General features: G+C 40.6%; 1 protein-coding gene across 3 annotated transcripts in view; it reads left to right on the forward strand.

Moving 5' to 3' along the window:
* Window positions 1-26,287, forward strand: part of Kcnq5 (potassium voltage-gated channel subfamily Q member 5) — a 549,988-nt gene that overhangs the window by 514,263 nt on the left and 9,438 nt on the right. For all 3 annotated transcript variants that reach the window (XM_070012173.1, XM_070012174.1, XM_070012175.1), the window contains one exon: window positions 7,004-7,112. In XM_070012173.1, coding sequence (XP_069868274.1) covers window positions 7,004-7,112 — 109 coding nt within the window. The remainder of the gene's footprint in view (window positions 1-7,003; window positions 7,113-26,287) is intronic.

Below are 26,287 nucleotides of genomic sequence, written 5' to 3' on the forward strand. Positions count from 1 at the left end.
ATGTTTCCTGCTGTGTTTGTTTCCTATACACATGTGATAATGTGCTTAGTAGTAAAGCCCCTAATTCTAGAGAAGCCAAAGACAAAAGGAAGGGAGAAACAAATGGATGGGGGTGGAGAGATAATACATGAACAGTATCCAGTAGTGATGACACCATAGCCATCACCAGGAGAAATGTTGGCAGGGACCTGGCAGGGAAAGGCTGTAAGAAGAGGTCGAATAGGAGCTTCTGAGCTATCAGAATAAATTTCTCTCATTTGGCAACCCGACATGCTTAATTTTCAGTCCGTGTTGAGAAACTGACTTTGGCTTTAACTGACTCATCAGTTGATGCAGAGAAAATGACTATAACCAGGGAAGATGCTAGAACTTAAGAGGGCATTTCTCAGAATGTTAGAACCAGGGACTAATTCCTTCTCATTCTTTATGATTTAGTTTGAAATTCAGAGAGGAAGGATGAGACAAGGCTGACCAACAGATACAGTGTTAAGAGTTAAATAGGAAGTATACTCAGAACTGATGTGTTGAATTATGCCTTTGTACAGCTACTTAGAGATAATTAAAAAATGAAAATATGTAAGTAGGAATGCATTCAGGCATGTCATGCCACATGTGCTGCATTTTTAAAATATAAGACAAGAATTTGAACTGTACTTATTATAAAGAAATAATTAACTTTCAGGTAACAGTTACACTAATTACTTGATTTTATCATTATTGAATGTACACATAAATCAAGCCATCAAATTGTACCTCGCAAAAATGAACAAATATCATATGGTCAACTGAGCGATGAAATGAATAAAAATGATTTTTAAATATTTCATATTTCACGCCTGGCACTGGTAGCTCAGGCCTATAATCCTAGCTAATCGGGAGGCTGAGACCTGAGCATTTCAGTTTGAGGGTAGACCTGGGAGGAATGTCTATGAGACTCTTGTCTCCAGTTAACCAGCAAAAAGCCAGAAGTAGAGTTGTGCCTCAAGTGGTAGCCTAGAGTGAAAAGGCCAAATGAGAGCATGAGGCTCTGAGTTTAAGCCCCAGATTCACCACAAAAATTAACTAATTAATTATCTCAAAGTATCTATGAACATGTATTATTATTGCAGTAAGTAAAAACAAAATGAAAGCAAAAAAATCTGAAAAAAAATCTAGGAGAAATACATATTTATATATAATACACATATATATAATATACATGTGTGTATATATATAGATAGATAGATAGATAGATATGACCACCTGGATCATCAGTCCCTTTGTAGACTCAGTGTATCGCTTAATGTCTTAAAAATATAGCAAGGAAAAGAAAAGAAGAGCCTAGCCAAGGATATAACAGAATAAAACTGTGCCTAGCCAGTTACTCTAAACTCTAGTGGGATTAAAGACATTATCTTTGGACTATCATATGTCTAAAATGAAACTTCTAAATTTAGAATGATACTTAAGGTGCTGAGAAATGACAGGGCAGGGAAAAGAACAAGTGAAGTATGGCTAACAGCAAAGGAATGAACCCTTGGAAAATAAACTGTAATTGGTGACAGAATATAACAAATTACTTATCACCATAAATAGGGACCATTTGTTTGAAGTTTTTTTTTTCTTTTTATTCATTATTTTAGTTATCTTTACAAAAAAGCTTCCATTCAGCATGTCAGTTTTTTGGGGGGTTTTTTTGTTTTGTTTTCTTTGTGCTGGTGTTGAGGCTTGAACTCAGGGCTTTCATCCTCCATGAGTGTTTTCACTCAAGGCTGGTACACTATAACCTCTGGTTATAGTTTTTTGCTGGTTAATTATAATTAAGAGTCTCATTGACTTTTCTGCCCAGGTTGGCTTTAAGCTGGGATTCTCTGGTCTCAAAACTCTTTAAGTAGCTAGGATTGCAGGTGTGAGCCACTGGCACCTGGTTCAACTTATCAGTTTATAAGTAAAAGGCATCTTGATCAATGTCATCCACTTGTGACCATAGCAATGTATGTATTCATGCCACAGTGTAATAAATTGCACAAAGCAACTTAATTCTACAATAAAAATAGATTGTTCTGGAACTTTTTTTTGTTCTGGAACTTTGAAAGACTTATTTTTCTTCATTCTAATTTGTTTTTCCATTTTTCAAATATTCAGTGGCTTAAAGTGTAACTCAGTGGTGCAATTCATATTTAGTATTAATGAGATTCTGGGTCCAACCTCCAGCATCCTTTGTCCAAAAAAGTAAATATTAATTTTATAGTGGAAAAAATACCTTAAACTCATTAAGGAATTTTAGAAGAGCTACATATCATCTATGAGCTCATGACCTTGAATAGTTTATTTCATTTTTACATATTATCTTCTAGCTGTTTTTCTTTTTGCGTATCACTATACATAACCAAAGTATCTTTTTTCACATTGCAATTTAATTGTACACTTTAACATTTTCACATTAGTACATATGACTCAGAATTATCCTTTTCATTTTTTTGGCTTCTTGAGACAGAGTCTCACTGTGTAGCCCTGGCTAGCCTTAAACTGGCAACCCTCCTCCTGCTTCAGTATCCCAAGTATAGGGATTACACGTGTCAAGTGGTTCTTTTTTTTGTCATAGTATGTGGAAACTTGCAATTGAATTAGTGGTTTGTCAAAATTGAATTTTAAATGTTGCTGAAATTATAGATGGAAACAAATCAAGACCACTGATAATTAATACAAAGCAGGGTTGGGGTTAAAACTTAGGGGTAGAACAATTACCTAAAGTAATTGAAGCCCTAAATTCAATCCTCATTACCACACGTGAAAGACAAGGAAGTAGTGCTGTGGTTCAAAGTGGTAGAGAGCTAACCTTGAGGGCAAAAGCACAGAGACAGCACCCAGGCATGACTGACCAAAAAAAGAAAGAAAAGTTGTGGTCAACAAGGAATCATATATATGTATGTTCCTTTATCTCCACCATAGGAAGCAATCGCTGTGCACAGGTGTAGGCTGGGCCTGCCCAGGAAGATAGTCCACAGGAGGCAGAGTTTTTTGAGGGTCACCTTGTTCCATTAGCATTTTGCCCTTGTGACTTGACTTTTTTCAGCTCACTGTTCCTACCTGCTTAGATTCCTGTAACTCACATGCACCAAAAGGCCAGGACAAAAGCAGACATGGCCCTAGAGGGCACAGATCTAGCTCAAAATTTATCCCCTGCTGTTGCATCACTGATAGAGGCTTTATGCCTTTGGAAATAATAAGAGAGACATCTAATGTATCATTAACCTTACTGGAAAGAAAACAGACATCTCAAGAAGCAAAAGGGATAATAGTATCTTCTTCACTTTGTGGCTTTGAGGAAAAAGCAAAGCCTAATCCAGCTTCTGTCCTGACATGTGCCGGCAAGCCAACCTCTCAGAAAAATAAATGGGAAGTAGAACTGTGTGTTTCATTTGTACCTTGAATAATCAGGTTCTAAATCGAAATACTAAACTAGGCACTGATGGTTCACGCTCCTAGCTACTCAGGAGGCTGAGATCCATGCATCAAGGTTTGAAGCCAGCCTGGACAGGAAAGTCCATGAGACTCTTACCTCTAATTAACCATTGAAAAGCCAGATGTGGAGGCTGGGCACAAGTGGAAAAGTGCTAGTTTTGAGTAAAAATGCCAAATGAAAGTGAGAGAGCCTGTGTTCAAGCCCTTATATTGGCGTGTGCGCATGCACGTGCGCACGCGCGCGCGCACACACACACACACACACACACACACACACACACACACACACAAGGATATAAATAAATAAGTAAAGTGATATTCAAAAGCTGCCCAAGAGGACTTAGCTGAATGGAATACGACTGGAGTCTGACTCCTGTCCTCCATTCAGCCCTGTTCTCCAATAGAATAGAGAACTGTCGGTCTCTTTTGGGAACTTAAGGAGCTAAGAGGGTATGGCTGACTTGTAATTATTTGGGATAGCTCTACCCCGTATGCAGTCAATTGCTGCCATCATCTTCCTTTTTTTTTAGCTATTTTTTATTGTGAAAATACTATACAGAGGGTTTACAATTACATGGGCAAGATAATGAGTACATTTCTTATTAAGCATTGTAGCCTCCTCCTTTGTTTCCCTTTCCATCCCTTCCCATCCTCCTCCCCCCTCCCCCCGCACCCAATCCTCCTCTCCCCCTCTCCCCCCCACCAAAGTAGTAAAGTTTGTTTTCAACATAACGATTTTTAGCTATTTTGACAGGATACATTTGTTAAAAAAAAAAAAATAGTAGTTTCCCATTCACCTCACAATTAAAGGACCCCACTTTTTTTTTTTTTTGCCAGTCATTGGGTCTGAACTCTGGGCCTGGGCACTGCCCTCAGCTCTTTAGTTCAAGGCTAGCGTTCTACCACTGGAGCCACAGCGCCACTTCCGCTTATGTGGTGCTGAGGAATCAAACCCAGGGCCTCATGAATGCAAGGCAAGCGCTCTACCACGGAGCCACCTTCCCGGCTCTGACCCCACATATTTTTGTACTGAGGCTTGAGCTAAGGGTCTCATTCTCTTGCTTAGGTTTTTCATTCAAGACTGACACTCTCTCCCTCGAGTCACACCTCCACTGATTAATTGGAAATGAGTCTCATGCACTTTTCTGCCTGGGCTGATATTTGAATTGGGATCTTCAGTAGCATCCTGAGTAGCTAGGATTACAGGCATAAGCCACTACTGCTGAGTCACAACCCTACATTTTATGTTACTTAGGTGTTTGGACTTTTATTATCATGCTGTGACTGGCTATGTGGTTTTCAAGTAGAGTGGTCATCAATACAGATGTTATAGCATCTGCTTTCCCTGAATCATCTCCAGTATTCCCCAGCTGCCAGGGATATAAGGCTTCAGGTGAAGGAAGATAGTCCTCTGCCTCTATTTCAAAGGACAGCATAAAATACTCTTGAGCCAGGTGCCTGCGTGGCTCACCCTGTGATCCTGGCTACTCAAGAGGCTGAGATCTGAGAATCATGGTTTGGAGCCAGCCCAGGCTAGAAACTCAGAGACCCTTATGTCCAATTAACCACCAAAAAGCTGGAAGTGGAACTGTGGCTCAAGTGGTAGGGTGCTAGCCTGGAGCAAAAAAAAGTGGGGGGAAACTTAGGGAAAGTACAGCACTCTCTTGAATTCAGTTTTTTGATTGGTAACACCTAGCCTCTCAGAGGGCTCCTTTGTGGCAGCTGATGACCTCAGCTCTGATTACTAACTAGTCTGTAAGTGAGCCCACCTGTCCACCTGTCTTCCTCCTCCACCCTTCATAATCCTCTGGGAAGTTTCATGGTGTGTTATGTCCAGATATCTTTTGGGATATGGGTAGGCTTAACCCATGACCTGCTCCAACTTTGGGTCCTTGGTCAAGGCTGTGGACTCCTTTATGACAGGCAGGAAGAACTATGTGCAGAAAAACACATGCATGTAAGTTCTGCTTCTGTTGCTATCTCTGTGTGCCCTGTGGCAAGTTCCTTAAGCCTTCTGTGCCTCTTTTCCACAGTCTAGGAAACAAAGAGTAATAATAGTACAGATCTTATGAAATTTTGTAGCAATTAATTAAAGTTTTTGGCACATAATTAGGTTTCACTAAAAATCTCTTGTTACTGTGTTTATTATCACTATTACTATCCTAGAGGAAAGAAATAGAAGTCATAAAAACGAGTTCATCTACCAGGGGCCAGTGGCTCAGGTTTGTAATGCTAGCTACTCAGGAGGCTGAGATCTGAGGATCACAGTTAGAAGCCAGCCCAAGCAGGAAATTCCATGAAACTCTTAGCTCTAGTTAACCACCAAAAAAGCCAGAAGTAGAGCTGTGGTTCAAGGGGTAGAGTGCTAGCCTTGAGCATGAATGCTCAGAGATTACCCAGGCCCAGACCAGCAAAAAAGAAAGAAAGAAAGAGAGAAAGAAAGAAAGAGAGAGAGAAAGAAAGAAAGAAAGAAAGAAAGAAAGAAAGAAAGAAAGAGAAAGAAAGAAAGAAAGAAAGAAAGAAAGAAAGAAAGAAAGAAAGAAAGAAAGAAAGAAAGAAAGAAAGAGAAAGAAAAAAGAGGAATTTTCATTGACATATTGGGAATTGACAGGGCATCATGTCATCATTTTGTTCTCATAATCAAGGGGAGAAAACTTTGTTCTGATTTTCTAACTTTTGTCTGTATTTGAAATTACTTTTCAAATGTATGAGCACAAAGCTTAGGGACAGTACCCAAGCCCAGAGTGTCTAAGCCCCATGATACACAGAGAGAGAGAGAGAGAGAGAGAGAGAGAGAGAGAAATACATGTAGAAATTGGATATCAACTTTGGCAACTTTTCCATCTCAAATTTTAAGAAATGGTTTTAGCAATTTTGTCTGTCATTTATCATGGATTTCCTACATTTCTGAAAGTCTTGTATTCAAAACAAAGACAAGTTTGTCACATTTGCCAAGTATATTCTGTAGTAATTTTATGAAATGTCAATAATTTAGTGTTCCTTGGAACCCTACACTTTTACCATATGTAGCAATTAACCCCAAAGTAAAGTGAATGGGGTTAGGAGGTACTGGGTTTTCATGTCCAATCTGCAAATCTGCCTTTAGCCTTGGCCATGTGGTGTTATAAAAGCTCTCTCTCAAGCCTCTGCTGGTGGCCAGGAACTAATAAGGAGTCTATGCTCTTAGGTCTGGCTGCTTAGCTTGCTTGTTCAGTGAGCACAGGACTCTTGGGGTCAATGTCATGGGATTCGAGCTCTGTAAATACAAGCCAGTTCGTGACGTGTCCAAGACTGTTTCCTTAACTCCAAACAGCTGTCACTTAGATGATGGGTATTTAGTTCCCATGGAACTGGGCAAAAGAGCACGGATGGATTAACACAAATCCATCACCAGCATCTTTCCTGTGGAAAAAACAGCTCAGAAAATGATGTGTGTGGAGTCACCAAAAAAAAAAAAATGGGTTAGTGTGCAAACAAAGGAGAAAGAGACAACTAGATAGCACTTGGCTTATCTTATGCACACCTTGGCATTTCCAATTGGTGTTAACTTCCCTTACAGCTGACACAGCCCTTGGCACGGATGACATCTATGATGATAAAGGATGCCAGTGTGATGTGTCGGTGGAAGATCTCACCCCGCCACTCAAGACTGTCATTCGAGCTATCAGGTTAGTGAACTCTCTAGAACAAAATAATTCCAGACTTATCTCCACTTATTTAGGTTACTGTCTTACCAAGTTCTGTGTGTTTCCACAAGAACTTCTTCCATTTTCATCCAGGTGCTTAGCCAAACGTGCAGTATTTTTTTCTCTTAATGTAAAACTGTTGTGTTCAACAGAAAATATGTTATGAATGGTGGGTAGAGTTTGAAAACCAAGTCACTGGTCACAGGAGGCTCTTTCTTATACAGATAGCAATTTATTTGTCTGTGTGTGTGTATGTGTGTGCTAATATTGAGGATTGGATTCAGGCCTGGGCACTGTCACATAGTGCTTTTAATCAAGGCTGACAACCTACCATTTGAGGCACAGTCCACTTAAAACTTTTGACTAGTCATTTGGTGTTAAGACTTTCACCGACTTTCTTGCTTTGGGGTGCCTTCGAAACTAGATCCTCAGATCTCAGCCTCCTATGTAGCTGGGATTACAGGTATAAGCTACCAACACTCTTTGAAATTTGTTTTATTATCTTTAAATAGTTGTGCAAAGAGGTTTCAAATCATTATGTCTGTTTAGGTGTACCGGACATCTTGATCACCATTTTCCCCCATCTATCCCAACCACGCCCATCTACTCCTGGTCCCTAGCTCTGTTTCCATGTGTATATATAGTATTATGATGTGTTTACCTACTCTCCTCTCTCCATTTGGTCATACCCTTCCCCTTAACTTCCATTCCCTTAAATAAGACACGTTTCAGCTTTCTGGTATTCATTTAATATCAGTTAAGTGTTCAAAATAGCCACATCATGGCAAATGGCCCCTGCATAGAGTGTCCTCAGTCAGTTTGTATATGTCCCTATAAATGCTTTCCCATATGTTTATATTTTAGATCTAACCTAAGGGAGGTCCTTTTAATTTAAATTAGTTAAGGATAGTGAGTGAGACTCAAGTGGTAGCATGCTTGCTGAGAATGTGAGAAGCCCTGAGTTCAAATCCTAGTACTGACATAAAAATTATTGAATTAATTAGAATGGAATACAATTTAAAATTTAATTGATGAGTCACATATTTCACAGTCTTAAGCATGCAATAAATGTTAAGTGGCTTATGGCCACCCTATTAGACAAAGAAAATATGAAACATTTCTATCAGATATTGCTCCTCTAGAAGTCATCTTGATAGCATCATGAGACACCCTAAAATGAAAGCAAAGCTGTTTAGTTCATTCTTGCAGTCAGTCTGACTTGCAACCGCACAGCACATCCTATCTAGCAGAGGAAGATTAAGTTTCCCAAAAGTCCTACTTAATGCAGTGAGCAACACTTCCCAAGGCATGGAGCATTCTTCTTTGCTTCACAACTAACGAAAAGGATTGTGAGCAGCAAGAAAGAAAATGAAATCAGTTTATTCCGCTAGCTAAGTCCTTTATCAACAGTTTAAGAGTTTCTTTGCTATACCCTCTTAAAATCCAGCTGGTTTTTGTAAAGTATTTTTCAGAATTCCCTTGTTTTTCAGAATTCTTGCTTTTTGTTGTTGTTAGTGGTTTTTTGTTTGTTTTGTGCTGATACTGACTCTTGAACTCAGGGCCCAGCTACTATCTCTTAGCTTTTTTACTCAAGGCTGGTACTCTACCACCTGGCTTTTTAGTGGTTAAATGGAGGTAAGAGTTTCATGAACCTTCCTGCTCCAACTGGCTTTGAACTTCAATCCTCATATCTAGACTCCCTGAGTAGCTAGGATTACAGGCCTATTGCCTGTAATAACATGACCTGTGCCTAGCCTGGTCCTTACTTTTAATTGAATTTATGATTTTCCTCTCTGTCCATTCTGTGGAGCTCTGACTCTTTTGCATGTTAATTGGTGAAATTGAAGGATGATTCTTCTGTCCCCTATCCCCTCATTTTGTTTAGTGCTTGTTTTTTTTTCAAAACACTTCTTTAAATTCCATCTAAGTTTATTGAATTTCACAAAAGCCTAAAAGTTACACTAAATAATTTAATCACTTAATTAGGAATCTGTAATTTTGAGGAATACATGATTTAAAAACCAACCAAAGGGGTGACTCTGTTCTAAAACCCCTTGGCACAGCTATTTGAAGATAACAATTCTTAAGGAGAAAATGAAATAAAATGAAGTTAAACAAAATAATAAAATAAAATGCCCAACCATTAAATAAAATAATAAAATAAAATGCCCAACCAATATAATCAGCAGTTCTGTCTCTTGTCGGTCATAGGCCTGAACTCTGGGCCTGGGCACGGTCCCTAAGCTCTTCAGCTCAAGGCTAGCACTTTTCCACTTAAGCCACAGCACCACTTCCGGCTTTTCTACATATATGTTGCTGAGGTATCAACTCAGGGCCTCATGCCTGCAAGGCAGGCACTCTACCACTGAGCCTCCTTCCCAGCTCCTATAATGAGTAGTTCCGAAAAGCAGTTTTCAGACAGACCCAAAGTCTTTTCCCAAAGGAGTGTAATCACATAAATAGGTTCAACAACACTAATTGGAAAGTTTTTGGCCAGAATATGCACAACTTTTAAATCTCACCTAAAATAGTATTTCATTTGTATTCCACTGATTTCAAGTATGAACTACCTATTATTTATATCTAAAATAGTATATGGGACATTTTCCTTGGGTTGGCTTATTATTGTTCTTGGTAATACTGGGGTTTGAACTCAGAACTGCATGCTCACTTAGACATTCCACCACTTGAGCCACATTTCTAATCTGGTTATTATTTTTTTCAGATAGCCTTGTATTTTGCCTGAACTGGCCTTAGACTTTGATCCGTCTTCTTATACCTTCTTCACAACTGAGATACCAGATTTGCATCACCATGCCCAGCTTTTTTCAATTGAGATGAGTTCTCTCCTATTTTTTGCCTGACTAGCCTTCAACAATGATCCTCTAGATACCTGCCACCTGAGTAGCTTTGGTTACAGATGTGAGCCATAGTGCTTATCCCCATTGTTACTTTGTGGGTGTTAGAACATTAAATTCAAATACTTCAATACACCTTTTATATCCTAGAAACACTTGAAATAGTCATTTTTAGCCAGGCGCTGGTGGCTCACGCCTATAATCTTAGCTACTAAGGAGGCTGAGACCTGAGGATCATGGTTCAAAGCCAGCCCCAGCAGGAAAGTCCATGAGACTCTTATTGCCAATAAACCACTCAGAAAAAAACAGAAGTGGCTCTGTGGCTCTAGTGTTAGAGCACTAGCCTTGAGCTGAAGAGCTCAGGAACATTGCCCAGACTCAAAGTTCAAGCCCCACAACCAAAAAAAAAGGCGTTTTTCTTAAGACAAAAAATAAAAATATGTAGCAAAATACATACTTTACTACAAGGATGACAGTATGGAAAATATTATTTCTTCATTTACCAAGAACAAAGTCAAATTTCCTATTTTCATTTATTAATACTTAGGATCTGCCATTTCCTACTTAGTGAAACTTCTCAAACAGTGAGGTAATTAAGACCAGCCTCTGGATTCTGTCCTCTAAAAGCCCCTTCAGAATGTTTTTGATGAGCAATATAATTCCTTGCCAGTGTTTGTGTTTGTTGTGATTGGGTTTCATTCCCATATTTTTCAGTGCTGGAGATTGAACCAGGGCCTTGAGCATACTAGGCAAGCACCCTACCATAGAGCTGTATCCCAGCTCATGATCCCATGGTCCCATGATATCATTTTTTTTCTTTCAGTGCTAGTCCTTGAACTGAAACACAGGGCCTACCACAGTGCTGTCCCTGAGCTTTTTTGCTCCATGATGGTGCTCTACCACTTGAGCCACAGCTCCATTTTAAGCTTGCTCTTTTTTCTATCATTTTTCTTTTCTTTCATTTTCCTTTTTTGGGGGTGCTAATTGTAAGTAAGTCTCACAGGCATTCCTGCCTGAGATTGCTTTGAACCACGATCTTCAGATCTTAGTCTTCTGAGTAGCTGGGATTATAGGTGTGAACCACCAGTGCCCAGAAGATGTCATTTTTAAAATACATACTTAAAACAATGACTATTTTAGACCATTTATAAAACATGCTGTTTGTTTCACAGAAAACAGTTTTGTATATTTCTCACAGAATTACCACAGATTTCCTTCAAAATATTATTTTATATATTTCACAAGTCTTCTGGAAATACCTTTTGCTCATTTTTTTTACCCATTTTGCTATTTATTTGTGTGTGTGTGTGTGTGTGTGTGTGTGTGTGTGTGTGTGTGTGTGTGTGTGTGTGTGTGTGTGTGTGTGTGAGTGTGTGTGCTGGTTTTAAGGATTGAACTCAGCCTGGGCAGTGTCCCTTTTTTTGCTCAAGGCTGGTGGTGCTCTACTACTTGAACCACACCTCCACTTTCTGCCTTTTTGGTGGGTAATTGTAGATAAGTGTCTGGAGAACTTTCCTGCTCTGTCTGACTTTGAACCACAATGCTCAGATCTCATCCTCCTGAGTAGCTAGAATTACAGATGTGAGCACCAGCACCTGACCATTTTTATTATCTTTAAGTAGCTGTGCAAAGCAGTTTCTGTTCAGCATGTCCACTTCTGAGTACAGTGCATCCGGTCAATGCCATTATATCCCAACCCCAGCCATCCTCTCACATAACCTGATTTCATTTTCACTACGTACATTGAATACTATGACTGTTTTCACCCACCTTCCTCTCTGCCTTCGTCTGACCTTTACCCTTCAGCCCACCCCCTACCCCGGGAAAAAAAATCATGTTTCAACTGCCTGGTATTCATTTTTCTAAACTATCAGCTGTTCAAAAGAGTTACAAATCCTCCCCTACCTGTACCATGCTTTAGTGAATTTGTTTATGTATATATGTATGTATATTTATAAGTTAGACCTAACTTTCACATATGAGAAAAAATGTGCCCTTTGTTTCTCTTGATTGTACTCATTTAAACAAAAGCTCTATATCCTGTTAATGGTTCAGTTTAAACAATTTATCTTCATTTTCATCCATTCATGGAAATAAATTTCTGAATAGGTAAGGCTAGTTGGGATTGTCAATAAATTGAGACACTCTAAGGCAATATGTGTATGCACTTCTCTTGTTGTATGATAGAATATCAGTTTTCTTGTCACTAAAAACTTGTCATGACTCTTCTCACTGAAAACTATAGCCTAGAAATTACCTGTACATGTTCTTAAAAATATGGGGTGCCAGGCACCGGTGGCTCATGTCTGTAATCCTAGCTAGTTAGGAGACTGAGATCTAAGGATCTCAGTACAAAGCCAGCCCAGGCAAGAAAGTCTGTGAGACTCTTATCTCCAATAAACCACCAGAAAACCGTAAGTGGTGCTGAAGCTCAAGTAGTAGGTGCTTGCCTTGAGCTGAAGCGCATATATATAGTGTCTGCTTATGTAGACACTTCTGAATTGTCTGAGGAGGTTGAAGAAATGATATAAGGGTTACCTCTCATCCTTGTACTTGGCAATAGTCACAGTATGATTCTGGAGAATTTTTTACACAAAAAATAATGTGTTTTGTTTTGTTTTGTCGATCATGGGGCCTGAATTCTGGACCTGGGCACTGTCCCTCAGTTCTTCAGCTCAAGGCTAGCACTCTACCACTTGAGCCATAGCACACTTCTGGCTTTTTCTGCTTATATGATGCTGAGGAATCTAACCCAGGGCCTCATGCATGCAAGGCAAGCACTCTACCACTGAGCCACCTTCCCAGCCCATAATGCATACTTTTTAAAACAACAAATATTACTGGGCACCAGTAGCTCATGCCTGTAATCTTAGCTACTCAGATTGCTGAATCTTAGGATCAACATTCAAAGCCAGCTTTGTCAGGAAAGTCCCTGAGACTTTTATCTCCAATTAACCACCAAAATACTGCTGTGGCTCCAGTGGTAGAGTACCTAGCTTTGAGCACAAAGCTTAAGGACAGCTCCCGGGTCCTGAGTTCAAATTATAGTATGCACACACACACACACACACAAATTAATTAACAATATAATAATGACAGAGATTTGAAGGTTGTATCCAATATACCTGTTTATTTTTTATATGCCAGAATGAAACATTTCTGAATGCAAACGTGATTGTGCAACCTGGTTTTCTGTACTGAGTCAGCTAGGTAATTGCACAGATAGGCCCTCTGAGGCAATATGTAAGTACTACTTAAAGAAATGGGCATTTGGACAAAGTGTGTTCTTTGTTAAAACACTGTGATGTAAAATTTATAAGTTTCTTATCATTCTTGTTTTCTTAAATTACTTCACCTAGGATCACGTCTTCTCTTAATGAGATTCTCAATGACAGTTGTCCCATCCTGTCTTAATCTGTACAACCATGTGTTTCTGTCAAGAAGTGATGGGCTGAGGTTATAACTCAAGAAGTAAAGTATTTGCTCAGCATGTATGAGGCCCTGGATTCAATCCTCAGTGCCGGGGTAGAGGTGGGGGATGGGGTAACTCAGTGGCAGAGTGTCTCCAACATGGGTTCCTCACACCCACACATGCGCAAAGGACTGAATCAAAACATCATGCAACTTAGGGTTGTTTTTTCTTGTGGCAAAAACTTTAAAAATAAAAATCTATCTCAGATAATATGCACTCTGAAGAGAAATGCATGTAAAGCTATTGATTATGTCATGTTTTCAATTTCTTTTAACACATTCATGCAATAATCATTCTTTGTCTATTTCAACTGCTGCAAATCTTTAATTTTCCGAGTCAAACCAGCCTTTTAGAGAATCAACTAAAGAAATAAATCTGAGGTGAAAACTCGAAACACTTTTTTTTAATTGAAGCTGCAGCCTGACTTTACCCTGGCAACATTGCCAATTTTCCCTGCCTCCCTCCTTCCCCTCCCTGAGGCTGCTTGGGAGAGCTGGCCCAAGACACAGGGCTACCTCTGTCTGGCCCTGACTGACTTATTTCTGTGTTGCTGTTTCTTCATCTTGGGAAAGGTCCAATTCAAGTCAAGGAGAGGATAAACAGTTGGTTATTTCGTGTCCTTCATTCACATTTGCAAAGCTCCAAGAACAGAACCGCACATGGTAAACACTCTTCAAATGCTGCTTGTTACTGCTCTCCAGATAGAGGTGCTCCTGGGCGCCTTCTCTGTCCTCTGCTACCCATCTTCTGTTCCAAGAGAGGCTTTCACCTTTTACTCTCTTATCTCCTCCCACAAGCGGAGCATTCTTTCTCTCTTCCAGTGGGTGCCTACCTGCCAAGCAAGATTGTGAGACCCTGAATTCAAACCCCACTACCATCACACTGAGGGGAAATTGTGTGTGTGTGTGTGTGTGTGTGTGTGTGTGTGTGTGTGTGTGTGTGTGTGTGTGTGTGTGTGTGTGTGTGTGTGTGTGATTTGAAACAAGGCGCAGGGATGCCTGCCTCTCTCAACTACAGGGAAGCTAAAGATTGCATACAGGGAAGCAGAGGATTGCAATCTTTGGCCAAACCACATATCTATAGATATATCTATAAATATAGATATAGATATCAAAAGGTTGGGGTGTGACTTGAGTGGTAAAGCACAAGGCCCTGAATTAAACCCACATACCTCCAAAAGAAAAGTGATAAGATTTATATATTTGCAAGGTGGAGAAGATGAAATAAAAAGGTAGGAGGAATCAAGTAGCTGGATGTCTGGTTAGACAAGAGGTGGTGCATTACTACACATATGAAATGTGTGGGCCTACAGTTCCTAGAAGAAAAAATATGGAATAGGCACAAACGTGATAGTCATCGTCACAGAGATAAATGTCTACAGAAGCCTCACTCTGAAAGTAAGAAGAAAAGATGATCTACATAAAACTCTAAAGCTGAAAAACACAGAAAAACAGTCCAATACTGGTGGCTCATGCCTGTAATTCAAGCTATGCTGAGATCTGATGATCCTCGTTCAAAGCCAGCCTGGGCACGCCTCATCTCCAATTAATGACCAAATAGCCAAAACGTAGAGATGTAACAAGTGGTAGAGTAAAATAGCCAAGCTGAGTTCAAGTCCCAATAACCAGCACAGAAAAAAAGAACAGAAAGAAAGAAAAAGAAAAACCACTATATTAGGACCTCCAAAAGAAAGAAGACACTGAAGGAGACAGACTCAAAGTCAATGCAGGCAAGCAAAGGGATGTCAGCAGACCATAGCTGTGTAAAATGCTGCTAAGAGGATGGAGAGGATTCAGAGTAGAAAGATCCTTTGAAAGTAGCAATGATATGGGGTACCAGTGGCAATCTAGAGAATCACAGTTTGAATTCAGCGGAGGCAGAAAGTCCCTAAGACTCCATCTCCAGAAAAGCAGGGCTAGAGGAACAGCTCGAGTACAATGCACAATGAAACAAACAAGCCCAGTGAAACTCAAAATTCTGAGTTCAGACCCCAGTATTAATAAAAGGAGAGGAAAAAAAAATAGTGGCAATGAAGATGTCACCAGGATTTTGAAGAAAAGCTTAGTGCTGGGTACTGAGGGCTCAGGCCAGTAATCCTGGCTACTGAGGAGGCTGAGATCTGAGGATACCTGTTTAAGGAGAACCCAGGGAAGAAAGACTGTGAGTCTGTTACCTCTAAGTAACTAACAAGAAGCCAAAAGTGGAACTGTGGCTCAATTGGAAGAGCACCTGCCTTGAGTAAGACACCACCCCCCTCCAAAAACAAATCCACACAAAACAAACCCTTAGGAGAGGACAAAAGAGTCTAAAGTCAGATAAACAGAACATGTTGAAATTACCAGAAGTGTCAAGAATTTCTTAGTGATGAGCAAAGACTCATCAAGACTTCTAAAATAGCATCAATCTGATCAGCGAACTGAAGCACTGTGGATGTCAGAGTGTGCGGTGGGTGTGACAATCCAATCTCACTGTCACCCCACACTCTGGAGTGGGGAGATTTTTCCAGTGTTCTGGATGGATGATCTTCCACTTCAAACAGACTGGCACAAAGACAGATTCTCAACCCTTTCCTGAGACTCCAGTCTGAACTCTGATGCAACACTCCACAAATAGATCAGAAGCATGTATTTGCCATATGGGCTTTTGTGAAAGAAAAAAAAAAATCAGGCGCCGGTGGCTCACACCTGTAATCCTAGCTACTCAGAAGGCTGAGATCTGAGGATCACAGTTCAAAGCTAGACCAGGCAGGAAAGTCTGTGAGACTCTTATCTCCAATTAACCACCAAAAAACCAGAAGTGGAGCGCTCAAGTGGTAGAGCGCTCACCTTGAACTGAAGAGTTCAGGGACAGCACCTAGGCCCAGAGTTCAAGCCCCATGACTGACAAAAAATGAATCTTCAGGCTGTTTAATCAGTACAACTTCTTAATTTTGCTGGTGGCATCTCTGCTATTTTAACAGAGGTGATAGATCTCTGTTTGCAAGTAACTATGAAGACAAACTTAGCCCAGTGCCTCACACACTACCTGAAGATGCTGACAGAGCAACAGCCTACGGGCCTATTTAGCACCAGCTGGTATATTCCCTGGGTTAACCTTCCTGTTGGTTGTTGTTCTGAAGATAATGACTCATGGCCACATTTGGCTCTGAGACTGTGTTACATTACATTTCCCTGAAGATATGGTTGGTAGCATTTTTAAACCTTTATTTGATGATAATTTCAATGCAATCTCCTATTCATTGTGTAACTGGAATTATCTAAGAGCAATAAGCATGTATAGGCAGTTTATTTATTTATTTGTCCACATGTAGAGTTTGTGTAGGGTTTTTACTCTTAAGAAAACAAAATCCCCAGATTGAGTCAAAAAAATCTATGCTCACAAAATCCAGAGAAGGAAATTAACTATTCACAGATTCAATTGGATCTAGAGAGTTTTATTTAATTTACTTCTTTTTCCCCTTAAAAAAAAATCTAGGCAGGGTGCCGGTGGCTCATACCTATAATCCTAGCTACTCAGGAGGCTGGGATCTGAGGCACTCAGTTCAAAGCCAGTCCGGGCAGGAAAGTCCATGAGACTTTTATCTCCAATAAACCACCAGAAAACCAGAAGTGGTGCTGTGGCTCAAGTTATTGGATGCGTGCCTTGAGCTGAAGAGCTCAGGGACAGCGCCCAGGTCCAGAGTTCAAGCACCATAACTGACACACAAAAAAAAATCCAGGGCTGGGAATGTGGCTTAATGGTACAATGCTTCCCTAGCATGCATGAAGGTCTGGGTTTGATTTCTCAGTACCACATAAACAGAAAAAGCCAGAAGTGGCACCATGGCTAAAGTGGTAGCCTTGAGCAAAAGAAGCTCAGAGACAGTGTCCAGGCCCTGAGTTCAAATCCCAGGACTGGCAAAAAATCCAATCAAGTGCTAGTGGTTCATGCCTGTAATGCTAGCTAGTCAGGAAGCTGAGATCTGAAGTTTCTGGTTCAAAGTCAGTCTGGGCAGAAAAGTTCCTGATATTCTCATTTCCAACTAACCAGCAAAAAGCCAGAAATGAAGGTGTAGCTTGAGTGGTAGAGCACTAGCCTTGAGTGCAAAATCAGGGAGAGTGGTAGACCACAAGTTTAAGCCCCAGTGCCAGGATGTGCATGCACGCACAAGCACGCGCACACGTGTACACACACACACACACACACACACACACACAAATTCAACAAATCTACAGGAGAGCCTGCTAAATCCTGCAAATAAGAGACAATCATCATCATCATCATCATCATCATCATCATCATCATCATCAGAGCAGGTGCTCTACTTCCAGTGGTTAAGAGACTGTGGCCACAGATTTGACCTGGTGTCCTAAGTCAGCCAAATGGCCTAGCTGTGAATTCTCCTTACAGTGAGGACATTGGGTAGACTATCCACATGTCGAGGTAATTTACATATCTCTATAAAGATCTGAAGACAAATACAGAGCCATGAGTGCATCCACAACTCCTGGGCTTCTTAGACCCTGCTTAATAGCCCCGATCAGATGTAGGAAGGGTTGAGATGCCATAGCTATATGATTCTGTGCCTTTTGTAAGATTTTCAGAGGAAAAGCACAGAAGCAAGTATGTACTGTTGGGTTCTGTTTATGTACTAGCAGGAAAATAATAGTAATAAATATTCTTTTTTTTAAAAAAAGGAAAAGGAATGAATAAATGTTCAATAAGGACCCAAATGATCAATTTCTGTAGCCCTGGTTGGCTCCTGAATTTGGTCCATGATCAGAATCACCAAAAATGACTGATTTCAATGAGAGACTTTCTTTGAAAGAAATTCAATAATCAAAAGTTCTGGGTCTCCTCAAGAATAAGCCCTGAGCCTCTTTATTTTGATGGAAGTACATGCTGTATTTCTCATGGAGAGTCAGAGATCAGAAGATAGAATTTTCTAAACTCAGAAGACGAGGAAGATAAAATGTGTGTACATCTATTGATCTATCTTATCGATCGATCTACTATCATAGATCTACTTCTCTATCTGTACATACATATATAGTAAATCAACCCAACAGAGAATATGCAGAGGAAAAGGGCAAGGAAACACATACTTGTCCTAGAAATTCCAAAGATGTAGGAATCCAAGGTCATTTCAGAAGCCCTGAGAGGCTCTAGAGGATTCCCACAGGTGGAATGTGGAGCAAGAAAAGGATGTGCATCTCCTCCAGAAATCATTTCTGATCGCTTTCACCAGTCTGGATTAGACCTCCCTTTTCTGTATTCTCATATTAATGTATGCCTTTTACCATCTCCTACTTCACAAAGCAGATTGTAGCTCTGTCTGCTTGTCGCCATGACACTGCAAGGGTTCCAGCTACGAAACTTTGCTGTAACATTTGATCCAGAGCAAGACTGGCACACAGTAGGCACCCAATAAGCATCTGATGAATAAATGGCTAGACAGATGGATGGGTAGATTGGGGAGTCTCACTCAACAAGTACATCATTGGTATCACTGGAGGAATCAACACATTTTGCTCATTTGGAGAACTCCAGCCTTGGAGAAATGAGGCTCTGAAGGCCACTCAGAACTGTCTTCAGCCAGGACTGTCCTGTACTGTCAAGACACACCAGAAGAGACTGGAGAGCAAGTCATCTTGTCATCCTGTCAGAGGCTTCTTACACTGCGCTGTGCCTCCTCCGAAGGGAGGAGAGCCATTTCGCCCCAGAACCCAACACAGTACGCAGCACAACAGCACAGATTCTACAGGAATATTTCTTTATTGAAAGTAAAAATGAGCCAGGAGCTGGTTGCTCACTCCTGTAATCCTAGCTACTCAGGAGGCTGAGACCTAAGGATCAGAGTTTGAAGGAAGGCCAAGTATGAAAGTGCTTGAGACTACTATCTTCAGTTAACCAGCAAAAAAATCAGACATTGCAGTGTAGCTCAAGTGGTGGTAGAATGCCAGCCTTGAGTTTGAGCCACAGTACCAGCACAGGGAGGGAAGGAAGGAAGGAAAGAAGGAAGGAAGAAAGGAAGGAAGGAAGGAAGGAAGTCACTTTGGCTTCCCTTTTCCCTCCTTCTGTAGCGGAGGCAAGAAGGGCGCACGTGGGTCCAGTTAAGAGGCCTGACCACCCAAACTGCACTTACCACTCCCACCTGTGATGTGATATGGGTGAGTTTGAAAATTTATGCCAATTTGCATAAGTCAGGATGGATTCTTTGCTGGAGGGTAAGGACAGCTCCACCCTGGGCACTACCTACCACCACCCATAGCCTCCGTCCACTTCTGAGTCTCTCAACCTAGACTGAACTTCGTATCCCTTGAACAGAGTACACATGGTATATACTCCATCCCTTGGCTGGAGTATATACCCAGCTATAGCTCAGAGGTAGAGCACTTGCCTAGCATGCAAAAGGCCCTGGGTTAGACAGTGAGATAGAGACAGAGAACCAAAGACGGGGGGGGAGGGGAAGGGGGCAGAGAGAGAATGTATGTATTGTTTTGGCTGTGTGGTGGCATATGCCTGTAGTCCCAAGCTGAGTAGATCCCTTGTGTCCAAGAGTTTGAGGCCAGCTTGGGCAACACTGTGAGAACGAGTCTCAAAAGAAAGATAAAGGAAAATCGTTGCACCATATCCTGTACCAATTAAATTTAAATTTCTGGAGGTACAGCCCGGGCTGTCTGTCTGGGTGATTGCCAAGAGCAGCCAAGCTTGGCTCTCCTGATGGTCAGTCAAGCTGCCTCTTCAGTTCCCAGCCTGCTAGGACCTCTCTGCCAGGCCCCTGCTTTGGCTGCCAGCTGGGACTTTCCATCTGCTTGGTGATGGCCACAGTCTTTGGTGCTTCTCTTTTCTCCTCCCTCTTATCTCTGCATATTCATGTGTGATGTGTCTACTCTGACTTTGAGGGCCTGGAACAAGACTTTTGCAAAGATTTTTAATAACTCGTGGCAGCCCAACAAATGCACCTACATTTCTTAGATATGCGCACGTGTTTGTGTGTATAGCTAGAGATATATTTGGCCCAAAGGCTAACTTTGCTTCACTTATTTCATTGTGCTGAGAAAATCGGAGTTGCAGTCTTCTCCAATTTCAGGCAGAGATTTTGGTTTGTGATGAATCTTTCCCGCCCCCTAATGGTAGTTCTAGAACATGTCACTTTTACTCGGGTTTACTCAAGACCCTCTAAGCCTTAGTTATGAATAGAATTGAAGGAGATTGGGTCTTTCACTATTTGCTACTGAAGTTGACCTGGGATGCAGTCTACCCTCATTAAGAAAAGGAGCTACTGCATGTGTAATTTACTTTTCAGCCTTCTGGTGTTCTTCCAAAGGCCGATCAAATTCATGTAAGGAGAAAGGTTTATTGAGCACGAGACACCTGTGAATGGAAGTATCGTAGCAAGGTATCATAGATTTAGGACAGTAGTAGAATGTTTATTTCCTAATTCATACTTAGGTGTTTATCATCAGCCAAATTAAGAAAGTCTCTTAACAATTTCCTTATCTGCAAAATAGATAATAGATTGATAAATGAATGGAAAATATTAATAGAAAATACTTAACAGATAATGAAAAATATCCTTCATATATGGTTACACTATGAAGTACTCCTGAATCATTATAATCTTAATTATTACATGTATTTGAAAGGTTATACTTTTACTCAAAGACTTAGTCAATACCCTTTTCTTGCAGGGAATGCACAAATCATGGTCAATTTTTTTTTTTGTTGTTAGCCTGTAAGAGACTACCAAGATCTCTTCCCATGCCATTTCATAGACTTTAATTTGCTTACAGCATCATGACTTTTCCTTATAGCTTTTAGATAGACTGTGAGCCAACAATTGAAAGCTAAGAGTCAAAGTCTAAGCTAGAGCTTGTATTTGTAAATAAAAATTTATTGAAACACACATATACTCGTTTGTTTGTTATCTTATGGTTGCTTTTACACCAAAACATCAGCCTTCTAGAAAAAAAATGTATGACCTGAAAAGTAGTAAATTTTGATGACCTGCCCCTGCCTAAACTTTGAGATGCTCTGGACTTAGCACAGCTGTGTTGGAGAAATCAAAGCACAGAACATTTGGCTGGCCTCAGATGGGAAGTCAGTTTTCACTCTTCTTCCTGCCCACCCAGGTAGTTATTTCAAATATTAAAAGCCTTAGTATTTGGATGCATTGGTCTTGGAGAAGGGGAAAATGCAGTATTAAAAGACCTTTGAGCCAGGTGCTGGTGGCTCACACCTATAATCCTAGCCACTCAGGAGACTGATATCTGAGGATCGAGGTTCAAAGTCAGCAGGGGCAGGAAAGTCCCCGAGAGACTCTTAGCTCCAATTAACCAGCAGGAAACCAGAAGTGGAGCTGTGGCTCAGGTGGTAGAGTGCTAACTTTGAGCAAAAGAAGTCATGAACAAAAAAAATATATTTTTTTTTTAAAAAGAATGATCTGATTGCAAGTCCCAAATGAAATTCAGGGACAGCGACAAGCTCTGAGTTCAAGCACCACAAAATTCAAGATGGATTCCCTCCTCCCCCCCAAAAAAAGAAAAGACCTTTGAATTACATCTGACAAGTTTTAGACATTCTCCTCAGTTTTCAACCCTGTCTATTTTTCCCTGTGCTGTGGAATTACTGAACTCTGAACTTTGAGAATTACTGATCTTTAAATTTTGAGAAATGCTGCATGTTAACTTTGTTTCAAACCCTGCATTACTTCACTCTCTTTCAATAGCTAACTTGAAAAAAAAATCATGATACTGCTGGATGCGGGTACTCACACCTGTAATCCTAACTACTCAGGAGGCTGAGATCTGAGGATCTCAATCCAAAGCCAGCCCAGGCAGACAAATCCAAGAGACTCTTATGTCCAGTTCATCAATAAAGTGCCAGTAGTGGAAGTGTGGCTGAAATGGAGGTGGGCTCAAGTGGTAGAGCTTCAGCAGCGGGGGGGCGGGGGGGGTGTGGGGAGGGGGGAAGGTGGCGGGGTGGATCATGATACTAATTGGGAAAGTAAATTTTAAAGTAAAATTGACAGACTACAATGAGACTAATATGTATATATACTTATGTATTTTATAATTGTAGTTATATTTTACTCTGTGTGTATTATCAAATATTATGCAATTATAATTGCATATTGTATATAATATATAAATATTTTGTAATATATTTCTTTACAACAGTGATAAAAGATACATAGTATAGCATATATTATATACGTATTGTATATTATATATGTAAGGTCTGCCCTGGCCTCCCCACCTCCTGTATAAGTCTCCTCCTAGAACCTGTTACCTAGGTAACTGGCACAACCTGGAAGCTGTCACCTCCCTCTCCTCATCCTGGGCCATCTTCATTCATGCCTCCCATTGGACTGGGGAGGGTCTCAGTCCCTGAGGTCATATCCGGATCCATGAAATCTACCTATTTAGTTTACCTTACAGTATATTACACATACTTTTTATATCTATGTATACCCTTAACTGTAAGTAAGTAAACTAAAGGCCACTAATTTTGTAATAAGAGTTTTGGGGGGTGGGAAAAGAAGACACCTTTTGAGAGAATGAAGTGATTATATGGACTGCCATTGTGAATCCAGACATGGACTCCCCTTTGGGAAGACAGAGATGGAAATGGAGAGATTGGCTGATGGCCTCACTCATGAGCATTTCGGAGTACAAGAAACAGTAGGAGGTCACCCCATAGCCCAGACTTTCTCCTTAATGTTTATAAAGGGGCCAGTCCTGCAGCTCAGTGCTAAATTGTGAGTCTTGATTGGAGAGTCAGAGGAGTGCTGGTAGACTCCCATCTCAAAGACCTGCAGCTGCATTTTGCAGCCAGCACAAATCTTATATAGGCCAAAACCACATGAGTGTGAGGAATTAAACCTCACAAAAGTGTTAAATAAAGGCAAACCATCTAGGGAAACAATCAGGGGAAATCAAGGGCCAGTTATCAAGGGGAAATAGACATGGTCTCCTTACTTCACAACCCTTCAGCCTTTGGGGGAATATTTAATATCCAAACCATAATAGTACCCAAAGGACTTGAATCTATTCTAAAGTATTCGATTTAGAAGTGTTCAACTTAGAAGTTCCTGCTCTGTCACAGTATGCAAACTTGAAACAAGCACGGTGAAAGATCATTTTTATTGCTTCGGGTGATTGAACTAATATTTGCTAAGGTAAAAACATTGTCCCAAGCCAGGTACCAGTGGCCCATGCCTGTGATCCTAGCTACTCAGGACGTTGGGATCTGAGGATCGTGGTTCAAAGCCAGCCTACTCAGAAACTAGAAATAGAGCTGTGGCTCAAAATGGTAGACCTGAAGAGCTCAGGGACAGCGCCAAACCCAGTCCTTGAGTTCAAGCCACACAACCAACAACAACAACAAAACTGTAGTCCCTAAGTAAATAAGTTACTGTAGGTGAGATACACTGTCACAGGTTAGCTACATGAAGGCATACAAGACAGTCTGTCCCAGTGGGGAGGTTAAGAAGTCTTCTTTTCTTTTATTTTATTGTTAAGAGGGGTTACAGTTACATGCTAAGGCAATGAGTACATTACTTGTCGATCATCCTTACCCCTTCTCTTGTTGTTGTTGTTCTACTATCCCTTCCTTCCCCCACCTCCCACATTCCTACCACCTTTCCCGGCCCTCACCACCAGAAGTTGTAAAGTTTGTTTCCAATATAGTGTCCTGTGGGTATCCTTGTTGCAATGGGTCATTCTGTGTCCTTGTTTCAGTATTTTGTTATTCCCCTTCCCCTTCCCAAATTAGACATACATATATACAAGATGCATGGTATCAGAATCAAGTATAGTGACAACAGGAGATATACCATAGGGGAAAGAACATACAAAGGAAACAACAACAACAAAAATAAAATAAAATCACATGGTACATTTAAAGCAATAACAATAAAGATAGACCTCTTGTGTCCATATCTTGGGGTTCATTTCACTTAACATCATCTTATATGGTCATTTGTACATGGTTTTTGAGCTTTTCAGCTCAAAGAGTATCCTATATGTGTACTAATTATTGCAAATAAGGGAAACCATGGGACCTAAATTTTTTTTGGACTGGGTAACTTAATATAATTTTTTCTAAGTCTTTCCATTTCCTAACAAATGGGACGGTGTCATTCTTCCTGATCGAGGCATAAAATTCCAGTGTGTGTGTGTGTGTGTGTGTGTGTGTGTGTGTGTGTGTGTGTGTGTATGTGTGTGTGTGTGTGTGTGTGTGTGTGTATCACATTTTCTTGATCCATTCATCTACTGAGGGGTATCTGGGTTGGTTTCATATCTTAGCTAGGTGAATAGTGCTGCAATAAACATAGTTGTGATGGTAGCTTTAGTATGGCCTTGTTTGTGATCATTTGGGTCAATGCCCAGAAGTGGGATTGCTGGGTCATAGGGGAGCTCTATGTGGAGTCTTTTGAGGAACCTGCATACTGCTTTCCAAAGTGGTTGAACAAGTTTACACTCCACCAACAATGCAGTAAGGTTCCCATTTGGCCACATCCCCTCCTGCATCTGTTATTATTAGATTGCATGAAACTGCAAAGCTTCTGCATGGCAAAGGACATAGCTAGCAAGATCAATAGAAAGCCCACAGACAGAGAAGATCTTCACTAGCCATACAACAGACAAGGGCCTCATATCTAAAATATACTGAGAACTCAAAAAATTAAGTCACAAAAAACAAATCCTCAAGGAAACAACTGCCCTATTAATAAGTGGGCTAAAGACTTCAAGAGAAACTTCTCTGAAGAGGAAATAAGAATGGCCAATAGACACATGAAGAAATGCTCAATTCCTCTAAGTATAAAAGAAATGCAGGGGCTGGGAAGGTGGCTCAGTGGTAGAGTGCTTGCCTTGCATGCATGAGGCCCTGGGTTCGATTCCTCAGCACCACATAAGCAGAAAAAGCTGGAAGTGGTGCTTTGGCTCAAGTGGTAGGGCACTAGCCTTGAGCTGAAGAGCTGAGGGACAGTGCTCAGGCCCAGAGTTCAGGCTCCATGACCGACAAAAAAAAAAAAAAAGAAATGCAAACCAAAACAACATTGAGATACCACCTCACCCCAGTTAGAATGGCTATAATCAAGAACTCTAGTAGCAACAGATGCCGGAGGGGATGTGGACAGAAGGGAACCTTACTGCATTGTTGGTGGGAGTGTAAATTTGTTCAACCACTTTGGAAAGCAGTATGGAGGTTCCTCAAAAGACTCTACATAGAGCTCCCCTATGACCCAGCAATCCCACTTTTGGGCATTTACCTAAATGATTACAAACAAGACCACACTAAAGCTACCAGCACAACTATATTTATTGCAGCATTATTTACCATAGCTAAGATATGGAAACAACCGAGATGCTCCTCAGTAGATGAATGGATCAAGAAAATGTGGTATATATACACAATGGAATTCTATGCCTCCATCAGAAAGAATGACATTGCCCCATTTGTTAGGAAATGGAAAGACTTGGAAAAAATTATATTAAGTAAGTAAACTAGGCCCAAAGAAACATAGGTCCCATGGTTTCCCTTATTTGCAATAACTAGTATATGTCTAAGTCAAGCAGAGAAGGTCAGATAAGTTGATGTTAGGGAAATGAACCCTAAGATAAGTATTCAAATGTTATTTTTTTCATGTGATTGTTTCTAACATATTTATAAGATTACTTCTTTGTTGCTTTATATGTCCCTCCCCCACAGTATAACCCCTGCTTTCACTGTATTTGATGTTGGTATAATTTGTGGAGGGCAAGGGAAAAAACAAATTGTTTAAATAGGGATACAGGTGGACCCATTGCAACAATGAGATGTACAAGTCATTATGTCGA

The sequence above is a fragment of the Dipodomys merriami genome, unplaced genomic scaffold (genome assembly GCF_024711535.1).
Source record: "Dipodomys merriami isolate MVZ:Mamm:240054 unplaced genomic scaffold, mDipMer1.0.p SCAF_89, whole genome shotgun sequence".
In the NCBI taxonomy this organism is placed as follows: Eukaryota; Metazoa; Chordata; class Mammalia; order Rodentia; family Heteromyidae; genus Dipodomys; species Dipodomys merriami.